The following is a 26,775-nucleotide window of genomic DNA, read 5'->3' on the forward strand; positions in this document are numbered from 1 at the left end:
GGCCCGGCTCATCTGGAGGAATAAAGAGAGGTGGGGAGGATAGAGGGTGAAGATAAAGGAAGATAAATGAGGGATGAGAGGGAAGAGGAATTTCTTATCACACACTGAACACAAATGAGAGGACAGTATGAAAAAGGGACCTGATTAAACAAAATCACTGTGATGTTTTATTGTGCAGCAGTTTTTATTGCTTTGATGCAGCAAGAAGGACGTAACATTTAATTTAATCTTGTTAAAATAAATCTTTGGGCTGCACACTATTCAATCATTAGCACAAAACACTCATCAGCCTGCATGCTTCTGATTTATTGAGAATTTTTGGGACAGCAATGAAAAGAAAGTTCAGACTGACATTGAAAAGGGCCCAAAAAGTATCAGCCCCACAAATTTGCTTTGAAGCACATTATACCTGATTGATAAAATAAGACAAAGCAAGTAGTATGTAGACCAGTGGTGTTGCTTTTCACTTCTGTCTGTACTTTCAACTACAGTGGCTTGCAAAAGTATTCAGCCCCTTGGTATTTTACACATTTTAATTTGTTTATGGCATTTCAAATACAAAAAGTAAATCAGGCTTCTCAGTGTAAACATTTCTAAAATTATCTTCCTTAGATTCAAACTGAAAGTAAATTTCTACAACTTGATATAAATTAATTAAAAATATAAAAGCCAAGATGGTGGATTGCATATGTATTTAGCCCCTTTGGTATAATGTCTGTAAATAATCAGTTTAATTGCCAGTTTTCTTCAGACAAGTCAGGGGATGGATACATGAACATTTCCAAGTCACTGAATATGTCTTGAACTTTATTTACATGAGTTATGAAGAAATACAAACAGTATGACACTCTATGGTAAATCTGTGTGGAAGAGATAGTTCTCAAAGACTGAGTGACTGTGCAAGAAGAAGAGTGAGGAAAGCCACCAAGACACCCAGACAACCCAGAAGAAGTTACAGGCTTCTCTGCCTGTGATTGGAGAAATTGTGCATAGTGCATATTTTGCATTTTGTATCCCCAGTTATACAGCTTCATGATGAAGTGGGACAGAGGAGGGTTTTCTTTCACCAAAACATCAAATCTAGGCTTTCATATCAGATGTACCTTCTGGCAAACTGTAGCTGAAGTTTCAGGTCTTTTTAATAAACTCCTCCTCTACACCACTTCATCAATGAAGCTGTATAACTGGGGATACTGTTTGTATTTCTTCATAAGTGATGTAAATAAAGTTCAAGACATTTTCAGTGACTTGGAAATGTTCATGTATCCATCCCCTGATTTGTCTGAAGAAAACTGGCAATTAAACTGATTATTTACAGGTATTATACCAAAGGGGCTGATTACTTATGCAACCCATCATCTTGGCTTTTGTATTTTTAATTCATTCATATCAAGTTGTAGAAATTTACTTTCAGTTTGAGTCTAAGGAAGATAATTTTAGAAATGTTTATATTGAGAAGCCTGATTTACTTTTTGTATTTGAAATGCCATAAACAAATTAAAATGCATGAAATACCAAGGGGCTGAATACTTTTGCAAGCCACTGTATATAGCTGATATGTGTATGTTTCAATCATGCAGACATGACAACTGTGCATTGGTGGACAATCTGCAAACATATCTGAAAAAGTAATGCTGTACAACACAAAAGCACAAGTAGTGACCCCCCCCCCCCCCCCCTCCTCCCCTGAGGTGGAGGAGTGGGGTACAGGTGTGTGGAGCACCTGGGCACATATGAAAGCATGATGGGATGAGGACGAATCTATTATCATAAATTAGTGTGACAGTAGGTGTGGGGTTGGTAACAGTTATGTCTCCTCTTATCCCTCTTAAAAGCACCACTCTGCCCACTGAGACATACAGACAGTTTGGTAATGGAGTGGAAAGTCCAGACAAGCTTCTCCCATGTGGGAACTAATATTCTTGTGCGAAAGGTGGAGAATCACAAGTGCACATACACAGCAGCCAAATTACCCCCCCCCCCCCCCCCCCCCCCCCCCCACACACACACACACACACATACACACACACACACATACACACAGGCAGATGGTGCCCAAGTTAAATTCATGAGCCTTGGGATACTGAAAGTGACTGTGGTGTGTATTTGCAATAATGTACAACTTTATTTGGAATTACAATAAAATACACTTAAGTATATAGAGTAAGGTATACAAGCAGATAGGCAGTGACACAATTGTTGTAATTTTTGCTGTGTATAAAAAAAAGAAAAAAGAAAAGAAATCATCTAATAACAGTGTAAATTTTCACCTTTAATTCAAGGGGTTTGACAAAAATGTGACATAACTACCACCCCAAATCAGAAAAGGGTGTGATGGAATGGGAAAGAGAAATAAAAAAAACAAGCAAACATACAAACAAACATACCCACAAACATACAAACAGACAAACAAAGACACAATGATTCTTACATTTACCTTGACTTTTATTTCATTGCAGACAGTATGAACACAAGATATGTTCATGTTTTTTCTGATCAGCCTAATTTCATTCATTAATATAATCCATTCCCATGTTTAAGGCTATGTTTAACAAATTAAAAAAAACAGTTGGAACATTAAGCATTGACCTCTTTGTAATGTTGCCATGTTGCCATTCCTTCTCCCAGCACACTTAAACAATGTTCTGGCATTGAACTCCACCGTTCGAGCGTTTGCCATCTCAGCCGCGCTTCGACAATGTTAGATTGTGCTGTGGGGGACGACACACTCGCAGGTCATTTATGTTGCTTGGGGGCAGACACGACACACTGACCACCCTTTGAGCTTTTGCCACCTGGACTGCAGCTTGAAAGTGATGTCCTGCACTCTACATTCGTGCTGGCCACACGAATGGCCCTGCATTTTCTAAGTGCCCAGCAAATGCTGTCGAAAGTTTGTGGGTGGCACCTCTTGTCTGGCCGAGCATGGGTCGAATTCAGCGTCACTCACCCTCATTTGGTCACTGGTGTGAAGGCTAGCTCGTTCACCACATTCGGCCAAAGTGTGATATGGCCAATCATATCATGCAGCCCCTCGACCGCGGTCCAAATGGTCCGACCTGCCTACGACATGCTGTACGAATGTTGCGACAACGGTCAGACGGCAGTGCGATCTCATCTTGACGCCGTTCGATTGGGTTTCCAGCACAAGCGTGACACGAATGTGAAGTGCATGTGCTGTGGCCGAATGGCTGTGCTGACTGCTGCACGAGGCGTTCGAGGCGGCTCCGATATTTCACGACTGCCATTCGAATCCTCCTTCGTGTGCCATTCGGCCTCAGTCGTGTTATGTGTGAAGAGGCCATAAATCATAACTATAACTATAACCATAACCCAAAGACAGATGAATGTTCCTTGATGTAAAGCAGACAGTTTCCCCACAAGTCAATACATGATGAGAAGGGCGTACCTGACTTATCACATACGAGGTCTGTGAGAAAAGTATCCGACCTTTTTATTTTATGCAAAAAATATATGGATTTGATTCATATGTTTTTATGTCAGCCAAGCTTGAACCTTCGTGCACATGCGTGAGTTTTTTCACGCCTGTCGTTGCGTCATTCGCCTGTGGGCAGGCTTTGAGTGAGCACTGGTCCACCCCTCTCGTCGTTTTTTCATTGCGAGGAAATGGCGGAATGATTTGGGCTTTGTTCCATCAGAATTTTTTCAGAAACTGTTAGAGACAGGCAACTGGAAACCATTCGGAAAATTCACATGGCTTTCGGTGAAAATTTTATGGGCTTCACAGAGATTAAGGAGTGTTACTACCGCTTTAAGGACGGCCCACAATGGCGCACAGCCTGCTGCGCTCCGAGCCGCGATCAACAGGCAGAAACCACCAGATCATTTCTAAATGGATGGCTGTGTGGATCCCGGACCGTCGTGTGCAATTTCTCTGGTTATCACAAGAGTTGGACATCAGCCATTTTCTGGCAGATTTCACTTTTAACAAGAGATTTTGTCATGGAAAGCCATGCGGAGGCTTTGCGCGTCATGACGGAGCCGCTGCCAGACAATGGCTGATGTCTAGCTGGGAGCGATGTCTAGCTCCAGCGAGGCGTCCAGGGGGCATCCGGAAAAGATGCCCGAGCCACCTCAACTGACTCCTTTCGACGTGGAGGAGCAGCGGCTCGACTCCAAGCTCCTCCCGAGTGACCGAGCTCCTCACCCTATCTCTAAGGGAGCGCCCAGCCACCCTGCAGAGGAAACTCATCTCGGCCGCTTGTACTCGCGATCTCGTTCTTTCGGTCATGAGCCAAATCTCATGACCATAGGTGAGGATCGGAACGTAGATCGATCAGTAAATCGAGAGCTTTGTCCCCCTACTCAGCTCTCTCTTCACCACTACGGTCCGATACAGCGACCGCATCACTGCAGATGCTGTACCAATCCGTCTATCGATCTCACGCTCCATCCGTCCCTCACTCATGAACAAGACCCCGAGATACTTAAACTCCTCCACTTGAGGCAAGGACACTCCACCGACCTGAAGAGGGCAAAGCACCTTTTTCCAGTCGAGAACCATGGCCTCGGATTTGGAGGTGCTGATTTTCATCCCGGAGGCTTCACACTCGGCTGCAAACCGCCCCAGTGCACACTGAAGGTCCTGATTTGACGAAGCCAACAGAACCACATCGTCCGCAAACAGCAGAGACGAGATTCTGTGGTTCCCAAACCAGACCCCCTCTACACCCTGGCTGCGTCTAGAAATTCTGTCCATAAAAATAATGAACAGAACCAGTGACAAAAGGCAGCCCTGGCGGAGGCCAACGTGCACTGGAAACAGGTTTGACTTACTACCGGCAATGCGAACCAAGCTCCTGCTGCGGTCGTACAGGGACCGGATAGCCCTTAGCAAAGGACCCCGGACCCCGTACTCCCGGAGCACTCCCCACAGGGCGTCCCGAGGGACACGGTCGAACGCCTTCTCCAGATCCACAAAACACATGTGGACTGGTTGGGCAAACTCCCATGAACCCTCGAGCACCCGATGGAGCGTGTAGAGCTGGTCCAGTGTGCCGCGACCAGGATGAAAACCACACTGCTCCTCCTGAATCCGAGGTTCGACCATCGGTCGAATTCTCCTCTCCAGTACTCTGGAATAGACCTTACCGGGGAGGCTGAGGAGTGTGATCCCCTATAGTTGGAACACACCCTCCGGTCCCCCTTCTTAAACAGAGGGACCACCACCCTGGTCTGCCAATCCAGAGGCACTGTCCCCGATCACCACACGATGTTGCAGAGGCGTGTCAGCCAAGACAGCCCCACAACATCCAGAGACTTAAGGTACTCAGGACGGATTTCATCCACCCCAGGGGCCTTGCCACCAAGGAGCTTTCTAACCACCTCGGTGACTTCTGCCTGGGTAATGGATGAGTCTGCCTCTGAGCCCCCAGTCTCTGTTTCCTCTTCGGAAGACGTGACGATGGGATTGAGGAGATCCTCGAAGTACTCCTTCCACCACCCGACAACATCCCCAGTCAGGGTCAACAGCTCCCCACCCGCACCGTAAATAGTGCTGGTGGAGAGCTGCTTCCGCCTCCTGAGGCGTCGGACGGTTTGCCAGAATCTCTTCGAGGCCGACCGATAGTCCTCCTCCATAGCCTCCCCGAACTCCTCCCAGACCTGAGTTTTTGCCTCTGTGACCGCACTGCCTGCGGCACGCTTGGCCTGCCGGTACCTGTCAGCTGCCTCTGGGGTTCCACCTACCAACAAAGATAAGTAGGACTCCTTCTTCAGCTTGACGGCATCCCTTACTTCCGGTGTCCACCACTGGGTTCAGGGATTGCTCGTAGCTGTGGTGGCAAGGTCTCTGGTCTCTGTCTCTAACAGTTTCTGAAAAAATTCTGATGGAACAAAGCCCAAATCATTCCACCATTTCCTCGCAATGAAAAAACGACAAGAAGGGTGGACCAGTGCTCACTCAAAGCCTGCCCACAGGCGAATGATGCAACCGACAGGTGTGAAAAAACTCACGCATGTGCACGAAGGTTCAAGCTTGGCTGATGTAAAAACATATGAATCAAATCCATATATTTTTTGCATAAAATAAAAAGGTCGGATACTTTTCTCACAGACCTCGTAGTGACACAGAGGGGCATGGACCAAGCACAAGTATCACAGATATTTATGCTTGGTCCATGCCTGTCAGTGAGAATGTGTTGTGAAGTCAAGTCTAGGAGCATGCGCTGGTGTCATGCTTCACCGCACCCACAACACACCAGAACTGCCTTGGATGCTGCAGAGCAACCACTCCGGCAGACAACTGGTCTATCCATCCATCTGTAAATTAAAAATCTATCTGCCTCAAATAGGAGAAGCGAGAGCATCCTCTTGGCCTTCTCCAGCCACTGGCATTCTCAACACACAGGCACACATGTGCTAGATGATGTATAAATGCACCACATGGCCAAAAAACAAACAAACATAAAAATGATCACTTTTACAGCCAGTTTCCTTTAGTCGCTGAATCCAAGTGACTGAATCTGTCTGGGACTTTATTTACATCAATAGTTAAAAATACAAACGATATGGTATTACGTGATAAGTCTGTCTAGAGTAGGCTGTGTAACCATGGAATAAGCAGCCAAGTGAGGGAAGTCAGCAAGACACCCAGACAACTTTGATAGAGCTGTAAGCTTCTGAGGCTTTGATTAGAGAAATTGTGCATAATGCAACTTTTTTCCATTGCATCACCAGTTACAGCTTTATGGTGGAGTGGAACAGGAAAGGATTTTTTTATTGCAAGAAAACAGATCAAATATCTCATATTCCTTCTGGCAAATTATTACTGAAATTTCTCATCTTCTTTTTAAGAAAATCCTACTCTGTTCCACTCCACCATGAAGCGATGTGACTGGTGATGATGCAAAAGCTGCACTATGCACACTTTCTGAAGTCACACCATCTAACCCCTTCAGAGTTGTCTTGGTGGGTTCTCTCATTCATGTCCATTTTGCACACTCACTCAAGTTTTTCAGAACTGCCGAATACAGACAGATTTATCACAGGGTACCATACAGTTTGTACTGATAAATGATTGATGTAAATGAAGTCCCCATATCAAGAAAATTTGCTGAAAAAGTGATCATTTGTATCAACAATAATCCTGACATTCTAGTCTGTCCAATTACTTATGGCCTTTGAAAATTGAGGGACTGTATATTAAAAAAGCTACAATTCTTAAAAGTTTTACTCCTTGAATTAAAGCTGAAACTCCACACTTCACATCTTTTCTGTGTCATTTCAGCTCCATCAGGGTGGTGCACTGAGTAAAAATTTTTAAAAAATTGTCACCTTCCAAATATTTATGGACATAACTATAAATGTAGCACTCCAATAAATAAAGATGGGTTTTATTTCAATTTTTTGTAACCTATTTTCATTATTATTATTTAAGTTCTTAAGGATACGTTCAATATGTTGCATGCAACAATAATGTAAAAATTGAGTGGGTGTCGTTCTTCCCTCACTTGCCTCGACAGGCATCGCACGTCACCCCTGGATTTCAAACATTTCAAATTTGGTGAGGTGACGGATCCTCAAACACTCCCAGAGCCATCGCGGGCATTAGAAGCCCTACAACTCATAAAGTGCGAGAATCATGAGAGAACTTTGTGAGGGGTGGCCAACGGTTGAAACTACATTGTGAGTGATTGGAGACAAAAATGAGGATCTGACATTCCCCATGAGAGACATGCAGGAGCTGCCTTGGGACCATGCCAAAACAGCGGAGATGATCAGAGAAAGACAACACTTCTGGAAACGACTGAGGGAGTCCAGCAGCCGTGTTTCAATTGCTGACCTGAGTGCACACACGGTCAGCGGGCTGGACACACCTGTCTGGACCATATAAGATTATCTTTAATTTTTAGAGGACCACAGCAGGAGCCTGTACACACAGGGGTGGGCTTCAGCATAGCAATGGACGAATGCTGGTCATTCCCATGAACTGAGGAGTAGATCTGTCCACCGGAGGATGGTGAACATCAGAACCTCTACTGCTGGACGTTACATATTTCATCCTGCAGCTGGCGAACGTGCGTGATCTGTGCAGGGGTTAAAGCAAAAAAAATATTTTGCGACTGCATCTTAGCATTTAAGGTATACAAGGTGGAGGCAGCTAAGAAAACAGCAAATTGTTCTCCTGCTGAACAAGATTATATTTCACTCACTAACCATTACTGCTCTTTTCTAATGCAGCATCATATTATAAAAAGGCTTTAAACTACACATTATTTAAATAATTCAGGATAGGTAGTAGTATGAAAAATGTCTTCAGAAGTGTATCTTTAATCAAGGGGTGTTGTGGATTGTCGATCCCTCCCACAACACTCTCTTTCTGTCTGGATGCTTCCTTGATTTCCAGTCTGAGCATGACCAATCAAAAATTCTTGTATTTATGTGGAAAGCGTGACCTGATTGAGCGGTAAGAAGGTTTTATGAGTGCATTTTATGTCATGCCATCCTCAGAAAGAGATTTTAGGTGTATTTTGGGGAAAAAAGCATTTGAGTTTATTAGTTAGTGCTGCTATGCATCGTGGGTCTGCAGCTGTGTTTTTAGTTTAACCACAGCAAGGACACTCACAGAGACACTCAGAGGAGACTTTGAAAGCTTAAAAACATTTTTGTAAAACTCTGCTCTTTGCTCGCTGTGTCGTCACTTCGCTCATCTACACTCAAACACTGTCTGCAGAGTGCAGACAGGACAGAGTGGAACAGACACAGGGATTTGCTGTTGTCAGTGTGGAGAAGAAAAAAACACATTATTCTGAAAATCAGTTTTTGAACATGAATGCAGTAAATTCTTTTCATCTTGGGTCTATCTTTGATTTCTTTTCAGGGCTAATGCTGCCTTTTGGCAGCCCAATGGACCGAAATCCATCGTAGCAACAGAGACCTTCAATCCCTGTCTGTGCACAGTGATGTCAGCCAGGACCTCTTCTTGGCTGAACATTACATATTTCATCCTGCGGCTAGCGACGGCACGCAATCTATGCATGACAGTGCCAGCCAGGAGCTCTTCCCCACTGGACATTATATATTTCATCCTGCGGATGGTGATCGCACAATCTGTGCATGACAGTGCCAGCCAAGAGCTCTTCATTGGTGTGGATTGCTGGACATTACATATTTCATCCTGCAGGAAAACATTCTGCAAGTAGATTAGTGACCTGTTCACAGTTTTCTTCCTGTTTATTTTTTCTCCTCCATGGAGCCATGCTAGGCTTTGTTGTTATTATTTATTTGTTATTATTATTACTTTTTTCTAACCAGTTCAGGAATGTCAATTTTGGAGTGGAACCAAAAACCCGGAAACATTAAAACACCCTTTCTTTTTGGAATGAACCACTTGGGGAAAATTCTGGTTCAAAGCCATGGTATAAATGACCAGACTGATGTGCACAGGAATCACTTGTGAAACAGCCTGGTGCTGACTGTACAGGGTTTAATCAAGACTACTAGTGGATCAGGTGTGTATAATCATGCTTGAACAATGCCAAATTAGAGGCAGCAAACAGAAAATATACCTACTTTAACATGGCAATGTAAGATGTTATGGACTCCGGCATGAATTCAGTAATTAATATTTACCTTGTCTTCCTGATATTATTGCCCTAATAAAAATGCATTTTCACCCCGAGTGCCTCAAGCAGGGTTTTGTAATCACTCTCGTGTGTGTGTGTGTGTGTGTGTGTGTGTGTGTGTGTGTGTGTGTGTGTGTGTGTGTGTGTGTGTGTGTGTGTGTGTGTGTGTGTGTGTGTGTGTGTGTGTGAGAGAGAGGGAGAGAGAGAGAGAGAGAGAGAGAGAGAGAGAGAGAGAGAGAGAGAGAGAGAGAGAACAAAATAAACAAAAGAATAATGGCTGGATGGATTTTTATCAAATTTATTGGGAATATTAGTTGCATTAGCATCCCCAGATGATTACCTTTTGGAACAGATTGGTCAAAGGTCAAGGACAAGGAAAACATCGCCCAAAAACACGTTTAACATCAAACCGTTGGACAGACTTCGTGGGAATATTACATTAGTTAGTGTCCCCACATGATTAATTTTTGGAACAGCTTTGTTAAAGCTCAAGGTCAAACAACACATCCCAAAAACACATTTAACATGACAGATTTTAGGAACAAATTGCCATAGCCTAAACATACCCACAAATATGTTTAAATCTCTGCTACCAATGTTCCTAGAGATTTGCTTGAAAGCTCACACTTTTCAGTAAACTACTTGTGATCGAATGATGTAAATGAATTCATGATGAAGTCACAAAGAAGTCATAATATGAAGTCATATCCAGGAAAAAAAAACACCTTATGTGATGTGTATGCATCAGCTCTCTGATACCTCTCATTTTTTTCTTTGCATGAGTGTTTACAACAGTGATGTCCAAAGATATTCCAGAAATGGCCAAGTAGGTGCAGGCTTTCTTTGCAGCCACTGACTCCAGCAGGTGATTTCACTGACAAACTCATCCCATCTGTTCAAATTGATGTTCATCAGTGAAATCACTTGCTGGAGTCAGTGGCTGCAAAGAAAGCTTGCATCCTCTTGACCCTTTCTGGAATGTCTTTGGACACCACTGATTTAGAGGTTGAAGAACATACACCAAAATTAAACAGAGAAACAATTGAGGAATAACAGTGACTGTGTAATTTTAAAGAGATCTCTCAATGTGCACTCCTGTTTAGGTTACAAACTCAGGTGCACCGTACACAGCTGCTGTTGACCCACTCCTAGCAGGCACATAGCACAAAATGCATTCAATCATCATCCCAACATTGCTGTGCTCTCCTAGATTTCCCAGTCACATTCACTTTGCTGTGCTTCTCCTCCTACAGCAGCAGAATCATCAAAATCCTGAAGAAGCACAGGTAATAAAAAAAAAAGTCCCACTGTGCCTCAGGAAAATACCACTTCACAATGTCAAAGTGCCCACATGAAGATAGAACCCTAAGTGTGTGTGTTGGCCTGTTTGTGAGTGCGAGCCCAACGGGGGTACGTCTCAGAAATCAAAGGGAGCAAACTCTCAAAGGTTATTGATAAGCATTTGAGTAGAGGGCATCCATTCGTGGTTCCCGTGGGAGGACAGGAATTATACGCTACCTGAGGGCAGAGTCTGAGAAAAAGATAGATGGCTAAGGTGGGAGGGGTCAGAATGGGAGACAGAGAGAGGCAGGGACACATAGAGACAGTTAATGAAGAGAAAGACAAACTGAGACAAAGAGGGAGAAAAATTAGAAAGGAAGAATTTTGCAAAGACAACAGATGAAACAAGGAAGAATCACAACACAGGTGCTGCAGGAGGACAAGTGTGGGGTCCGCGTGTGTGCTAACGGAGGTGTCTGAGATTGTGTTTGTGTCAGTAGGAAATGTGTTCAGGCATGTATGCTCCCGCCCTAATCAATTATGCATTTATTAATAGAAGGCCTGAAAAGACAGAATTTCAAACAGCTGAATGGTGCAGCAGCTTAGTTAAACAGCCGAATGGTGCAGCTTAGTTAAAGCCTAATTTCTTTTTTAGCAGGACTCCAGCCTCTCTGCCATGAATGCCAATCAGTGTTTAAACCCCACCCTCCTGGCGATAACCCCCTGCCACCTCCCCCTACCGTTCTGAAGAATTCTCATCAGAGCCTCGCCTTTGAAATATACCAGAACCACCACATCAAACGAGCCCAGTGCATACACGCAAATATACGAGCACGTACGCGCCCGGTGCATGGCAATCAAAGGCCACAAATGACATTATTCGCCTCACATTCTCATTTCAATTTCACCTTTGACCTTGGTATCAAGGTGTCTTTCAAAATGCACCTTCATGGGCATGACCAGAACCTTAACAGACCTGCACGTTTGCACTCCCCTCTAACAAGGAATGGAAGATTTGTTAAGATAAGCTTTTACACCCTAAAGAGTTGTAACTTGTATTTCTAACAATCCTGAACCAGAAAATGCATCCTTGTTTTTTTTTTTTTATAAATTCACCCTTGGTACTGTCGCAGTCGTCGTTTCCATCTGTTCCAAATGACTCTCTGTGGAGCAGTTCTGCAGTGTGATGAGGGGTAAAAACTTATTTTTTTTGTTTCTTGCTAAGCAGGAAAATGAAGCACACTGGGATGCAGGGAAACACATCTAAATATGGAAATGCAGTCATGTTCAGATTTATATTTATAATTGGAATAATAAAATATCTTTAACAGCATTGCTCTGTGTGAGTCCTTCGGTTGTGAGCAACACATTCACAGATTGAGCAAGAACAGTGAAAGAGTGCCAACGCCAGAATACTAATGTGGAACTGATGGGTCATTGTGTCATATAGAGAGATTTGTACTAAATGTTCAAACAAAGTGAAATGTTGCTTTGGTAACCTATCAAATACTAACATTTAGACTAGAATCCTACAGAAGAGCAGCTTCCAACTGATGAATGTTTTACCTCATAAAACTGTCATCTCCATATTTAACGCAGAAACAAGCCAATGCCCTTGTGAGATGGCTGTCAGTTAATTATAAAACTCTCCTCAGTAAAGAGAGAGAAAAACGCTCCAAATGCAACTCTTAACTCTCCCGCTACTGATATTAGGAGGCGTCAGGGGAAATTTTCACATTTTCCCCCTTTTCGGGATGAAATTAATGTGACAGAAAGAAAGGCTCATTGCACAGCAGCTAGATAGAGCGATGGGAGGGAGGAATGTGGAAGGGCAAGAGGGAGAGCCAGGGCAAGGAGATGGAGAAGAAAAAGGGGGGAGGATGGGATGAGTGAGAAGCAGGAGGAGAGAGAGAGAGAGAGAGAGAAAGAGAGCGTGAGAAGGGAGTGGAGGGGACATGGGATAGAGAGATGGACGTGCATACTAATTTTATCATTCTGCTGATAAACTTTTCCTCCAGTAATCCTCCAGCTGGGATGTGAGAACAGATAGGAGACAAGGATAGGCTCTGCTCATATTAAACAGCCATCCCAAAGAGCACTTTATTCTATTCTAGTCCCCTCTACCCAGTTCTCTATTTTCTATTTTGTGACCATCTTGATCTCTCACTGTCCCCTCTTGACAAACTAAAAGGTCTGGTACAGGCATGAGACCATCTGCTCCTTTTAAAATGAAAAAGGGGTGGTGTGTTGAGGGGTTCATTTCCACATACCTTCCATGTACATACACACCAATACTGCCCCGATACCCTGCTCCTCCCCCCTAAGCATGTCTGTCTGATTCCCCTCATGTCTGCTTATTTTCCTCCAACACACATACAGTAGTTTTAACCTCAGTGTAATCTCCACAGACTTGCTCTTTATATTGCTGCAATTACAATAAACAAACAAACAAATAAATAATATTTTTTAGAAAAACTTATTTAAAGTTGCATAATTAATCTGCTTCGACTGCATAATTTTCTTCACTGATTCATATTTTAATCCGTCGTCCTGGTCATTTATTTTCACTTGTTTTTTTCTTCCAGTCAAGTAATAATAATAATAATAATAGTATTCATTAATTCATTTTCTATACCTGCTTACTCCAATCAAGGGTCACAAGGAGTCACAGTGCACAGTAAAACTTGAGTTGGCTTTACTTAAACAAAATGTGGAAACTGCCTGGAAAATGATAAGTAAGGAAGGAGTACTTTTTTATTTAGAATAATTTTAAATAAAAAAGTAATTCTTCCTTGCTCATTGTTTTCCAGGCAATTGGTTTTGATATTTTTTTTAAAGCAATGCTAACTTGTCTGGTTTTACAGTGTGAAAGGTGGGGTACACCCTGGGCAGGACTCCAGTCTAACGCAGGGCCACATACAGACAGGCAAATATATTCACACTCACCCCTGTGGTCAATTTAAAGTTACCAATTCACGTAACCTGCATGTCTTTAGAAGTAGATGGAACCCAGACCACAAGGAAAGAACACACATGAACATGGAGAGAACATGTAAACTCCACACAGAAAGAACCAGGCTGGAAGTGATCCCAGGATCTTCTTGCTGTGAGGCAAGTTTTAATATAACAGATGTTAGCAGGAACATGGACAATGAGTCAAAGGGTTGGTATACCACCATTTCTTAGCATCCTCTCTGTAGAAAAATAACAAATGACACATTTTGTCATCTGGGCTGCCCTGAACATTTGTTCCCTATATGCACAAAACAAGATTTTCTGTGAGAAACGGCTGCAAAAATCTCTGCAGAACTGCATGTATCACAAATTTGCAAGTGCTTTTTGTTTCAGTGTAATCTTTATCAAAACTAACCAAACCCTTCCGCCCCACCCCCCCAAAAAAACCTGTCTTGACCCAAGTCATTAATGTTAACCACATGATGTAACCTAATGGGGAACTTATTACTGTTTGTGCCCAAAACTGAACGGAGTCCTCCCAAGTGGCTACGATACCAGACGTCGGTCCCCACAGCATGTATAATTTCACATACACAAACACCCACACAAATAAGAAGTGCAGACATGCATCTGTGCCACGTCCTGTGGAATCAATACCCAATCATCGCTATCAGCCTAACAGTCCCTCCAACACACCACAACAATCACACACTTAGACGCCCCCCCCCCCCCCCCACACACACACACACACACACACAAACACGCATATCCAAGCATGCGGTGACCCCAGATTACACACTCTATCACACTCCTAGTTTAACCAGGCCCACTGAGGATTACAGATACATAATGCCATGTGTACAGATTAGGTATGACAATATAGTACTGATAGCTGAAATAAGCCTGGCTTTCTCTGTGAATCTCTATGGCTATGCGCAGCTCTGCGCACACGTGTGCGTGTTTGTGCACACTAATACTGTACTGGCAATGCATGAATAAATATGATGTGTAACAGAATCAAATTGGAATGGTGTCTCAGCAGAGATACGTAGATAGTGTGTGCATTTGTTTTGTGTGTGCATGCGTGTACATGTGTCAAGTGTGTGCGTAATCTGTAACAGGGAAGATGAGAAGGAGACCTCAGTTCCCGCATCGCATCATTCTGCCAAAAGGCTTTTATGCCTACTCTGAGAGTCACCCTGCGCTACAGACAGGCGCGCCACACACACACACACACACACACACACACACACACACACACACACACACACACACACACACACAAATGGAGTGCGCGAGTGTCTTTGCGCCTCTTACTGTTGGCGTCAGTGTCGTCAGTCTTGGGAGGGGTGTGTCCTGTGTAACCAACAGCGATCCGGACCATTCGCTCTGGATTTCTGATCTTCTTCAGTCCTACAGAACCAGAGACCGAAAAGAGACAGAAGAACAGACAGATTGAGGACATAAGTGAGACTCTGGTTTCTTTGGCAGCCATACACCTCACCTCGTTTTCCCTTCTCTAAAGCCCTGAAACAAAACTTTCAGTGATATACATGTGGGCTGATCCATTTTGTGAGCCACTGACTTGCATCCATTGTGTCCCTTGATCGATTAGCCACAGTAGATACACTGCCTCCGTGTATGTGACTAACTTGTACCAGCATTAGTTTTTCTTCTCTCATCATTTCTCTGTTTCCCTGACCACTGTTGCTATGATACAAAGTAGACCAACCAGTGCACAGGGAGATGGTCTTCCAAGCTATATGGTGAATGGTGATATCATGCCCACTGGTGTACTGTGATCGGTGCTACACACACACACACACCTGCTAGGGGATGGACAGAGTGGATTGCTGCTTTTCCTATTCGACCTATTCGATTTATCTGGCTTTCATTCAACATGGCTGATGCTCATGCAACACTACATCTTCTCTAAGCAAAACACAGAGGAACAAAAAAATACTGGAATGCACGTCTGTTGGCGTGTGTGTAGGTACACCATGTGAAGGAGGATGGTTTTATATTTATGTAGTACACTGCCTGCTGATCTGCCCATGGGCCTTCTGTATCATCTACAGTTCTTTTCAAGCAATGGGACTCTCAACCCACGGCCTCCCTTCTGCCTCTGGCTACACTGCAGCCTCGGAGTAAGTGCAGCTAACATTTATACCTGAAAATGTGCTTCACCGAAGTATGACACGTCTGTGGTTCAGGTTCAACAAGCTTGCCCCATTTGGACACACTGCTAAGCATCACTCCCTTGTGGAATAAGGGTTAAAGTCTTGCCTTATCATTTATTGTATCACACTGCCGGTGTGCTGAGGGATGGTTTAGAATAGTCACTAAGAGGGAACATGGATTGCAGACCTTCGCCTTGCACAATTTGGAATGCTGCAATAGCTCAATTAGTATGTCAACTATGAAATACGGGATGCAGATGAATCACTTGCTTCGGATCATTTCATACAGATTGGCAGACATTAGTGAGGGATGTTGTAGAAAAAAAAAGAAGGCAAAAAGACACTCAGCACATTCCTCCATAAGAGTTGAAGAGTTCGAGACCTGTTTGTCTTGCTCTTATAAAGACAAAAAGAAAACACTGTGAGAATACAGATTGCTCCCTGTAAATTGGCATTCTGATCTACTGGAGCAGCATCCATCTACTAAATCATAAGTGTTCATATTTGAATTTATAGGGGAGATGATGGTCTAGTGGTTAAAGCATTAGGCTTTGGACAAGAGGATCCTCGGTTCAAATCCCAGCCTGACCGGAAAATCACTAAGGGCCCTTGGGCAAGGTCCTTAATCCCCTAGTTGCTCCTGGTGTGTAGTTGGCACTTTGCATGGCAGCAGCCTCATATCGGGTGAATGTGCGGCACTGATGTGTAAAGCGCTTTGAGCATCTGATGCAGATGGAAAAGCGCTATATAAATGCAATCCATTTACCATTTACCATATTAATTGATATTAATACATTAAATACAGTATGCCTGATTTTTTTTCCATTTAAATGTAATAAAATTATCAAAAAAGGGCTATATTTTACAATACTAATAAACGTGGAAATATTAATATTGGTGCCTGACTATATTTTTTTGGGGGGGGGATACAATTTCAATATTAGGAAGTAAAAAAAAAATTACAATACTAATATATCTGAAAATATACTCGTAAACATAAAAAATGCCAATTATTAAACCCTTATAATAAAGAAATGTAAGTGAAGCTTGATGTTTTACAGTTTAAACATGAATTTTATAATAAATAAATAGAAATATAACCAACAACCAACCAACTTACGTCACGCTGCCATCATGTTGCCTTCCCTCAAATCAAATGTAATCCTCAAATGTAATCACCGTGGTGCATCGCTCAGCATTTGCATAAAATTGACTTCTCATCTATTTTGGCCCAGCCTAGCTGGCAGTGCAGTGACCACTTGTCTCTTGTCACTATAAAATTTTGTCTCTGATTGAAAGTGAATGGCAGCTGGTTGCTTTGCAACTGTCTCTTGTAACTAATGTGAAAAATGTCAACAATGTCAACAATGTAGTCAGAGTGCTCTCTGTTGGACAAATTGGGAAAAGTAACACCGATTGCAATATGTTTGTGAAAAACTCATATGGACCGATATCTTCAGCCAACTGAACGGACTCTAATTAATAGATTTGCTAGTTTTGTAAGATCAGCTCCAAAAATTAACATTAATAGACATATACCAGCGTATACCAACGTTTATGGTCAGCATACGCTGGCTAAATCGTCAAGGTGTGACAAGTGTGTTAGGTATCTTCTGATTTGGTAACAAGCTGTTCTACCAACTAAGCTCGAGCTATCACTATACTAATTGTATTTCAGCTATCTAGTTTATCCTCAAGGTCAGAATATCTGACAAACTGATTATGAGTTCATTAGATTGCATCAGTCCTATAAAGTGAATATTATCAGTGTGTGTTTCTTTGTTTACTGAGGCAGATGCAGATGGTATATATGCTGAAATAAAACAATAAAAAGAAAAGTGTATGTTACACGCATTCCCTGTAAGACCTGATAAGTTAGGCTCGTACCTCACTGTAACAACCTATGAATGGCATCCGTGAGGAAATTCATGCAGTTTGGTGCAAGGTTCGCAGCCACTCACCATGCCCTTGCCTCAGGCGCCTGCATGTCACTTGATTTTTGAACAGGCCAAAAAATTAGTGCGATAAACTCTCTTTCCAAATTATTAAGCGGACACCTTGTACTTCTCACCATGTAAACGCTGTGACTCAGAATGTGCTCAACATTTGGGACAAATTGTGGGGGGTTGACACATACTTTTCTTTTTATATAATCGGAGAGGAACAGTGTTTCTGGCCAGATGAGTCCAGCAGCTTTCAGCCACCCAGCTCTGTAGGTGGTCTGGCAGCCACACGCTGTGCATATGCGTGAGTGAGCTGGACATATCCTGTCCAGCCACAGACGAGTTGCACAAACCGGATTTATTGTGTTTGCTTCTTTTTATTTATTTGTTTCTCTGAGGACAGAAGTGGAATAAGTTTAATGCTGCTGACCGGCGGCCACCCGCCATGCACGCATGGACAGCATGCTGGATGTCACCTGTGTGGGAAATGAGGACTACGCTAGGACTCTGACTTTATTTTTATTTATTTATTTATTTTAACTTTTATTAAGTCTAAGGCTCACATCATTCCCTGTGCTAGGAATGAGGACAATGCCAGGGCTTTGGCTAGAATTTTTTATTTTACTTTTATTGGAGCATTTCCAGAGGATCACAGAGCCTGCACATGCATCGACCAGTCCTTTGAATGGACACAGTGCTCAGCCAGTGGAAGATTGTATGGTTATTCATGGGATGAAAGGATAGTCACCAGTAGGGACAATAATATTGACATGTACCAGCTCCTGGACATCATTCTACAAGTTAGTGAGTGGCTTTACACACGTTTCTTGCTGTCTTTTAATTATTATTTATTATTATTTTATTATTTATTGAACTTTATTTTATTATTATTTATATTGTTTTTTGTGCCTAAAATTGGGGAATGTTCACAGCCTCTTAAACATAATAACAATGTAATAGTCCACCTCCATCCTGAGGCCTGTGTGTGCAAACATGTCATCATTTCAGCCACATGAGTGGCACTAAACATCTGTGACAGTGCCATGTGATATTTGTGCTCAAATCCTTGTGCCTGCAAAGGACACGCCAGTGCTGTTCAACTTTCACCAGTGTGTCACGAGCCATGTCAGCGTCACAAGCCATGTCAGCGTCTCTGGCGCAGTATGTGTGCGGACAGCTCAAGGTTTGTGGCTGTACTTTCGTCATCACTCCGGGCGGCATTCAGCGGACAGTCAGCCGCCATGTGCGCACGTGTCGGGAGGACCAATTCAGTGAGATTCCACATGAAAAAGTTGTCGCCTTTTCGTTTGTTTTGTATCTCTGCCTCTTCTCCACTGGCTTCAGCCCAGTGTGATACTAACCTTATTTTAACTCAAAAAATTAGTGAAACTGATTACATAAAAAATGTAAGCGGCACCAACTCATTTTTTAGCTTACTTAAAAAAGAATGATCCTTTAACTTTAAAATGTGTTCATGCCACTTACATTTTTTATGTAATCAATTTCAACAAAATTTTTGAACATACACAGCATTGGAATAATGGTGCAGATGGTAAAGCATGTTGCTCTGAAACCATAATTCTGGGTAGCTTGGACCCGAATACTCCTGTGTTTTAAAATGTCCTTGAAAATTTAATGTAACCCATCGTCTTCAAGTCCCGACTCCATTAACGAACGATGTCCTCTATCTTGAATCTTGAATTTTGATTTGAGCATTAATTAAATGCTGACGCTTTGTACTTAGAATTGTGAAGTTCTATGAACGTGACCACTGTAAAGCAAGCCATACACTACATGATGACATGATGCGGCATTGACCTATTACAGTGCATCCAGAAAGTATTCACAGCGCTTCACTTTTTTTATCACATTTTGTTATGTTACATACTTATTCTAACATGGATGAAATTCATTTTTTCCCTCAAATTTCTACACACAATACCCCATAATGACAAAGTCAAAAAGTTTTTTTTAGATTATTGCAAATTTGTTAAAAAATAAAAAACTAAGAAATCACATGTACACAAGTATTCACAGCCTTTGCCATGAAGCTCAAAATTGAACTCCTGTTGCATCCTGTTTCCATTGATCATCCTTGAGATGTTTCTACAGCTTAATTGGAGTCCACCTAGGGTAACTTCAGTTGCTTGGACATGATTTGGAAAAGCACACACCTGTCTATATATGAGGTCTCACAGTTGACACTGCATGTCAGATCACAAACCAAGCATGAAGTCAAAGGAATTGTCTGTAGACCTCCGAGACAGGATTGTCTTGAGGCACAAATCTGGGGAAGGGTACAGAAACATTTCTGCTGCTTTGAAGGTCACAATGAGCACAGTGGCCTCCATCATCCGTAAATGGAGGAAGTTCGGATCTACCAGGACTCTCCTACAGCTGGCCGCCCCTCTAAACTGAGCGAGTGAGAAGGGCCTTAGTCAGGGAAGTGAACCCAATGGTCACTCTGGCAGAGCTCCAGCATTCCTCTGAGGAGAGACAAGAACCTTTCAGAAGGACAGACATCACTACCCATATGGTAGAGTAGCCAGATGGAAAACACTCCTTAGTAAAAAAAAAAAACAAGGCACATGGCAGCCTGCCTGGAGTTTGCCAAAAGGCACCTGAAGGACTCTCAGACCATGAGAAAGAAAATTCTGTGGTTTGATGAGACAAAGATTGAACTCTTTGGGGTGAATGCCAGGCATCATGTTTGGAGGAAACCAGGCACCATCTCTACAGTGAAAAATGGTGGTGACAGCATCATGCTGTGGGGATGTTTTTCAATGGCAGGAACTGAGAGACTAGTCAGAATTGAGGGAAAGACGAATGCAGCAATGTACAGAGACATCCTGGATGAAATTCTGCTCCAGAGCGCTCTTGACCTCAGACTGGGGTGACAGTTTATTTTTCAACAGGACAATCACACAGCCAAGATATCAAAGGAGTGACTTCAGGACAAATCTGTGAATGTCCTTGAGTGACCCAGCCAGAGCCCAGACCTGAATCCGATTGAACATCTCCAGAGAGATCTGAAAATGGCTGTGCACCAACGCTCCCCATTCAACCTGATGGTGCTTGAGAGGTGCTGCAAAGAGGAATGGGCAAAACAGTCCAAAGATACGTGCACCAAGCTTGTGGCATAATATTCAAGAAAACGTGAGGCTGTAATTGCCACCGAAGATGCATCAACAAAGTATTGAGCAAAGGGTGTGAATACGTAAGGCCCTGTCACACTTTGACAATTTAGTCTGCGTATGCCGACTGTATTAAAAACGCTGGCATACGTGGGCATACATCTAATAAATTTAATGCAGCTGTCACACCTTGACGATTAACCAGCATATGCCGACAGCCCCCTTTCCACCGAGTGGTTTGGGTCAGTACTGCACAGTGTGGTGCGGGCCAGAAACAGAGTAACTTAACATTTAACATTATTTTATTTGATTTTATTTTGTCTTGGTGGATCATTTTAACCATGGCCAGAATGCTGATAAGTCAATTGATGGCTGTGGTAAATGCTGCCATGAATGAATGAAGCACTGTGACTCTTTAAACTTTTAAAGTGCCGGTCGCAATCAAACTGCGACTGGCACATTGATCAGTCCTCCCGTGTGACTGGTCAGATGGCGACATTCAAACAGCTCTGACTGATCAGACAGGGGGACCGATCAAAGTGCCGGTCACGTTCTGATCGCGACCAGCGGTTTAACCATTTAAAGAGTCACAACGGTTCATTCATTCACAGCAGACTGAGGGACTGGGTTGATCAAACGGGAGAACAGATCAACGCACTGGGTCACCACCATCCTCTAAGAAATGCACCTGGAGCAGAAACACCACCAAGGGACTTGCTTTAAAATGCTACGTTTCCAGCCACGAAAAAGGATTAAAGTATTTTCAGACATCGCTTTCCAAAATCAAGAGGCTTTATGTGGATAAATGTTTGTCAGACTGTGTCGATGAATCCCACTGAAACAAACGGGTAAGATTATATTTACTCTGTGTGTGAATGAAATCTGACTGCATGAGAACTGCAGCTTTCAGCCAATCAAGGGGCAGCATTAATGGACTTATTTAGACTTATGAGTAAATTACAAGAAATGTGTGTCAACAATCGCATAACTTATCTACAACTTATGTCCCACATGTGCGGGACGTATTAGTCATACGCTGGCATGTTTTGAAAATTTTCAGCATGCCCAAAGTTTTTCGAGGTGCTCGGTGTATTACAACGTATATCAGCGTGCTTCAACATGCTTCAATGTGCTCTTAACTTATAAAAAACACACCCATAATATATAAGACGTAAGCCATCATATGCCAGCATTTTTTAATGTGGTCGGCATACACTGGCTAAATCGTCAAGGTGTGACAGAGCCTTTATGTACATGTGAATTCTTAGTTTGTTTTTTTATTATTTTGAAGACATTTTTAAAATTCTAAAAAAAAAAAACTTTTTCACATTGTCATGGGGTATTTTGTGTAGAATTTTGAGGAAAAGATGAAATTCATCCATTTTGGAATAAGGCTGTAACATAACAAAATGTGGAAATAGTGAAGCGCCGTGAATACTTTCCGGATGCACAGTATAAATCCATCAACATAATGCAAAAGTGTATTGCACACGAATCACAGATTAACTGTGTACACATTATTATATGCTCCTCTATCTGTGCAGTGAAACAGGTGTAGGATCTGTGCAGTGCTGTGGTTTATGCAAATCTTGAGAGAGAATAAACGTAAATATCTAATACTGTTTATTGAGCACTTGAAATGCTACTGTGTGTGCATAAACTATAATTAGTTGCCACAATTGATTATTTTGTGCACACATGATAGCCATCTGTGCTGTGTCAAGTTGAGTGCACACAGATAAATGCGACACAAAATAGCACCCTGGGATAAAAATGTTATTATTGGGTGTTTATGGGGATAACAGCAAACAGCAAAATACATTTATTGAGAACACATTAGTTTTTGTTTCCCTATAAAGAAACATGGATGCAGATCTATGAATAGATTATCTTGTATGAGCTATCAAAATTATTTATTTATCAAGTGCCTACAAATTATTCAAATTGTGTAAATGAATTATGTCATGTGCACTTTATAGTATTACAAGTGCTATACTTTTTATTATTTATCTTCTCTTGCTAATTCAGGGCTCTGTGGGTGTAGACTCCTTCATGTGCACACCTTGGAATTCAGGTCCTGTAAAGGCACACAGCTTTTTCTTTCATTTGGCTGTTCTCACTTGGCCTTTCAACAACAGAAACATGCGTCTCCACCTCAAGAAAATGATTGTGTAATGGGTCTTTCACAATGAATGCGTCAGTCGATCATTTTGACACCTTTGCTTGTGTTGGATGCAACACGTTGTTCGCAACGATGTGCAGCGGGGACGGCGATTTCTATGTCACTATCTGGCTGTTCGATGGTCCAGTGAGCAATCACCATTTCACAACAGGAAAAGCATAACACTCAGTCTGCCAGTTACAACCACAATATTAAGAGAAAAAAAAGCAGAAGAAAGAGTGACGGACATCACTCTGCTGGGTGAACCTTTTTACAGCGATTGTTTGGATTGAGACCGAGCTGAGGGGCCGGCTGGCTGGAACTGAAATAGCCAGTGTTCAGGCCACAGACCTGGGCAGAGAGAGACACAGCACCCGGTGTGATTGAGCAGACACACTCAATTTGAAATTCTTCACTTTTCGATATATATACGTGTACACACCCAGTTTGAGCAACAGAGCTTATGCAAATTTGTCTGAGGTGAGTGAGTAATTGAAAATAAAAGATGTACTGCACCACTGAAGATTTATCAGCCAACATTAGCTTAGTCTTTTAGCCATTATATGCAGAATCACTCACTTGAGCTGAGTGAACGTTTTATATTTGTAAATTGTTCAATCAATTTGAACAAATAAAGCTACACAGTTTTTTATTGTTACTGCTGTGACTACAAGAAAAATCTCAACTTTAAATAACAGATTTTTTGTTTAATTTTTTAACTACACTCAACAAAAATATAAACGCAACACTTTTGGTTTTGCTCCCATTTTGTATGAGATGAACTCAAAGATCTAAAACTTTTTCCACATATGCAATATCACCATTTCCCTCAAATATTGTTCACAAACCAGTCTAAATCTGTGATAGTGAGCACTTCTCCTTTGCTGAGATAATCCATCCCACCTCACAGGTGTGCCATACCAAGATCCTGATTAGACACCATGATTAGTGCACAGGTGTGCCTTAGACTGCCCACAATAAAAGGCCACTCTGAAAGGTGCAGTTTTGTTTTATTGGGGGGGGATACCAGTCAGTATCTGGTGTGACCACCATTTGCCTCATGCAGTGCAACACATCTCCTTCGCATAGAGTTGATCAGGTTGTCAATTGTGGCCTGTGGAATGTTGGTCCACTCCTCTTCAATGGCTGTGCGAAGTTGCTGGATATTGGCAGGAACTGGTACACGCTGTCGTATACGCCGGTCCAGAGCATCCCAAACATGCTCAATGGGTGACATGTCCGGTGAGTATGCCGGCCATGCAAGAACAAGGACATTTTCAGCTTCCAAGAATTGTGTACAGATCCTTGCAACATGGGGCCGTGCATTATCCTGCTGCAACATGAGGTGATGTTCTTGGATGTATGGCACAACAATGGGCCTCAGGATCTCGTCACGGTATCTCTGTGCATTCAAAATGCCATCAATAAAATGCACCTGTGTTCTTCATCCATAACAGATGCCTGCCCATACCATAACCCCACCGCCACCATGGGACACTCAATCCACAACATTGACATCAGAAAACCGCTCACCCACACGACGCCACACATGTTGTCTACCATCTGCCCTGGACAGTGTGAACCGGGATTCATCCGTGAAGAGAACACCTCTCCAACGTGCCAAACGCCAGTGAATGTGAGCATTTGCCCACTCAAGTCGGTTACAACGACGAACTGGAGTCAGGTCGAGACCCCGATGAGGACGACGAGCATGCAGATGAGCTTCCCTGAGACGGTTTCTGACAGTTTGTGCAGAAATTCTTTGGTTATGCAAACCGATTGTTTCAGCAGCTGTCCGAGTGGATGGTCTCAGACTGGTGGTTGGCTCTCACTGCGGTATTGTATCACTTCCTGTTCTGGAGCACAGCGGTGTTTTTCTGTATCTGTTAGCTGTTTAATCTGCGCAGTTAGATTGATCTAGTTATCTAGATTATGATTTGTTTCCCAGTGTAATCTTTACGTGCCTTAACTAAAGCACTCCTTCTGCTGAATCACCTCTAAATTATTTACACATTATTCACTTTGCGTGTTTTTAGGAATCCGCTAGCTTAGCGTAGCTACTAGCTCTTAGCCGGTTTAGCATGGCGGCTTCTCCTGTCTCTCCCGTACTTTTCTGCTCTGGGTGTGAAATGTTTAGTTATTCCTCGGCCTCCTTTAGCAGTAACGGTACTTGTAATAAGTGTAGCTTATTCGTAGCTTTGGAGGCCAGGCTGGGCGAATTGGAGACTCGGCTCCGCACCGTGGAAAATTCTACAGCTAGCCAGGCCCCTGTAGTCGATGCGGACCAAGGTAGCTTAGCCGCCGTTAGTTACCCCCTGGCAGATCCCGAGCAGCTGGGAAAGCAGGCTGACTGGGTGACTATGAGGAGGAAGCGTAGCCCTAAACAGAAGCCCCGTGTACACCGCCAACCCGTTCACATCTCTAACCGTTTTTCCCCACTCGACGACACACCCGCCGAGGATCAAACTCTGGTTATTGGCGACTCTGTTTTGCGAAATGTGAAGTTAGCGACACCAGCAACCATAGTCAATTGTCTTCCGGGGGCCAAAGCAGGCGACATTGAAGGAAATTTGAAACTGCTGGCTAAGGCTAAGCGTAAATTTGGTAAGATTGTAATTCACGTCGGCAGTAATGACACCCGGTTACGCCAATCGGAGGTCACTAAAATTAACATTAAATCGGTGTGTAACTTTGCAAAAACAATGTCGGACTCTGTAGTTTTCTCTGGGCCCCTCCCCAATCAGACTGGGAGTGACATGTTTAGCCGCATGTTCTCCTTGAATTGCTGGCTGTCTGAGTGGTGTCCAAAAAATGAGGTGGGCTTCATAGATAATTGGCAAAGCTTCTGGGGAAAACCTGGTCTTGTTAGGACAGACGGCATCCATCCCACTTTGGATGGAGCAGCTCTCATTTCTAGAAATCTGGCCAATTTTCTTAAATCCTCCAAACCGTGACTATCCAGGGTTGGGACCAGGAAGCAGAGTTGTAGTCTTACACACCTCTCTGCAGCTTCTCTCCCCCTGCCATCCCCTCATTACCCCATCCCCGTAGAGACGGTGCCTGCTCCCAGACTACCAATAACCAGCAAAAATCTATTTAAGCATAAAAATTCAAAAAGAAAAAATAATATAGCACCTTCAACTGCACCACAGACTAAAACAGTTAAATGTGGTCTATTAAACATTAGGTCTCTCTCTTCTAAGTCCCTGTTGGTAAATGATATAATAATTGATCAACATATTGATTTATTCTGCCTTACAGAAACCTGGTTACAGCAGGATGAATATGTTAGTTTAAATGAGTCAACACCCCCGAGTCACACTAACTGTCAGAATGCTCGTAGCACGGGCCGGGGCGGAGGATTAGCAGCAATCTTCCATTCCAGCTTATTAATTAATCAAAAACCCAGACAGAGCTTTAATTCATTTGAAAGCTTGACTCTTAGTCTTGTCCATCCAAATTGGAAGTCCCAAAAACCAGTTTTATTTGTTATTATCTATCGTCCACCTGGTCGTTACTGTGAGTTTCTCTGTG

General features: G+C 42.8%; 1 protein-coding gene across 1 annotated transcript in view; it reads right to left on the minus strand.

Moving 5' to 3' along the window:
• LOC117507190 (calmodulin-binding transcription activator 1-like) overlaps nucleotides 1–15,230 on the minus strand; it is a gene marked incomplete at its 5' end in the record, with an annotated part of 313,536 nt that extends 298,306 nt beyond the window's left edge. Inside the window, one exon of the mRNA XM_034167003.1 lies at nucleotides 15,141–15,230. Within this exon, the coding sequence (XP_034022894.1) occupies nucleotides 15,141–15,230 (90 nt within the window). The remainder of the gene's footprint in view (nucleotides 1–15,140) is intronic.
• Nucleotides 15,231–26,775: the final 11,545 nt, after the last annotated feature.

The sequence above is a fragment of the Thalassophryne amazonica genome, chromosome 3 (assembly GCF_902500255.1).
Source record: "Thalassophryne amazonica chromosome 3, fThaAma1.1, whole genome shotgun sequence".
NCBI classification, from domain to species: domain Eukaryota; kingdom Metazoa; phylum Chordata; class Actinopteri; order Batrachoidiformes; family Batrachoididae; genus Thalassophryne; species Thalassophryne amazonica.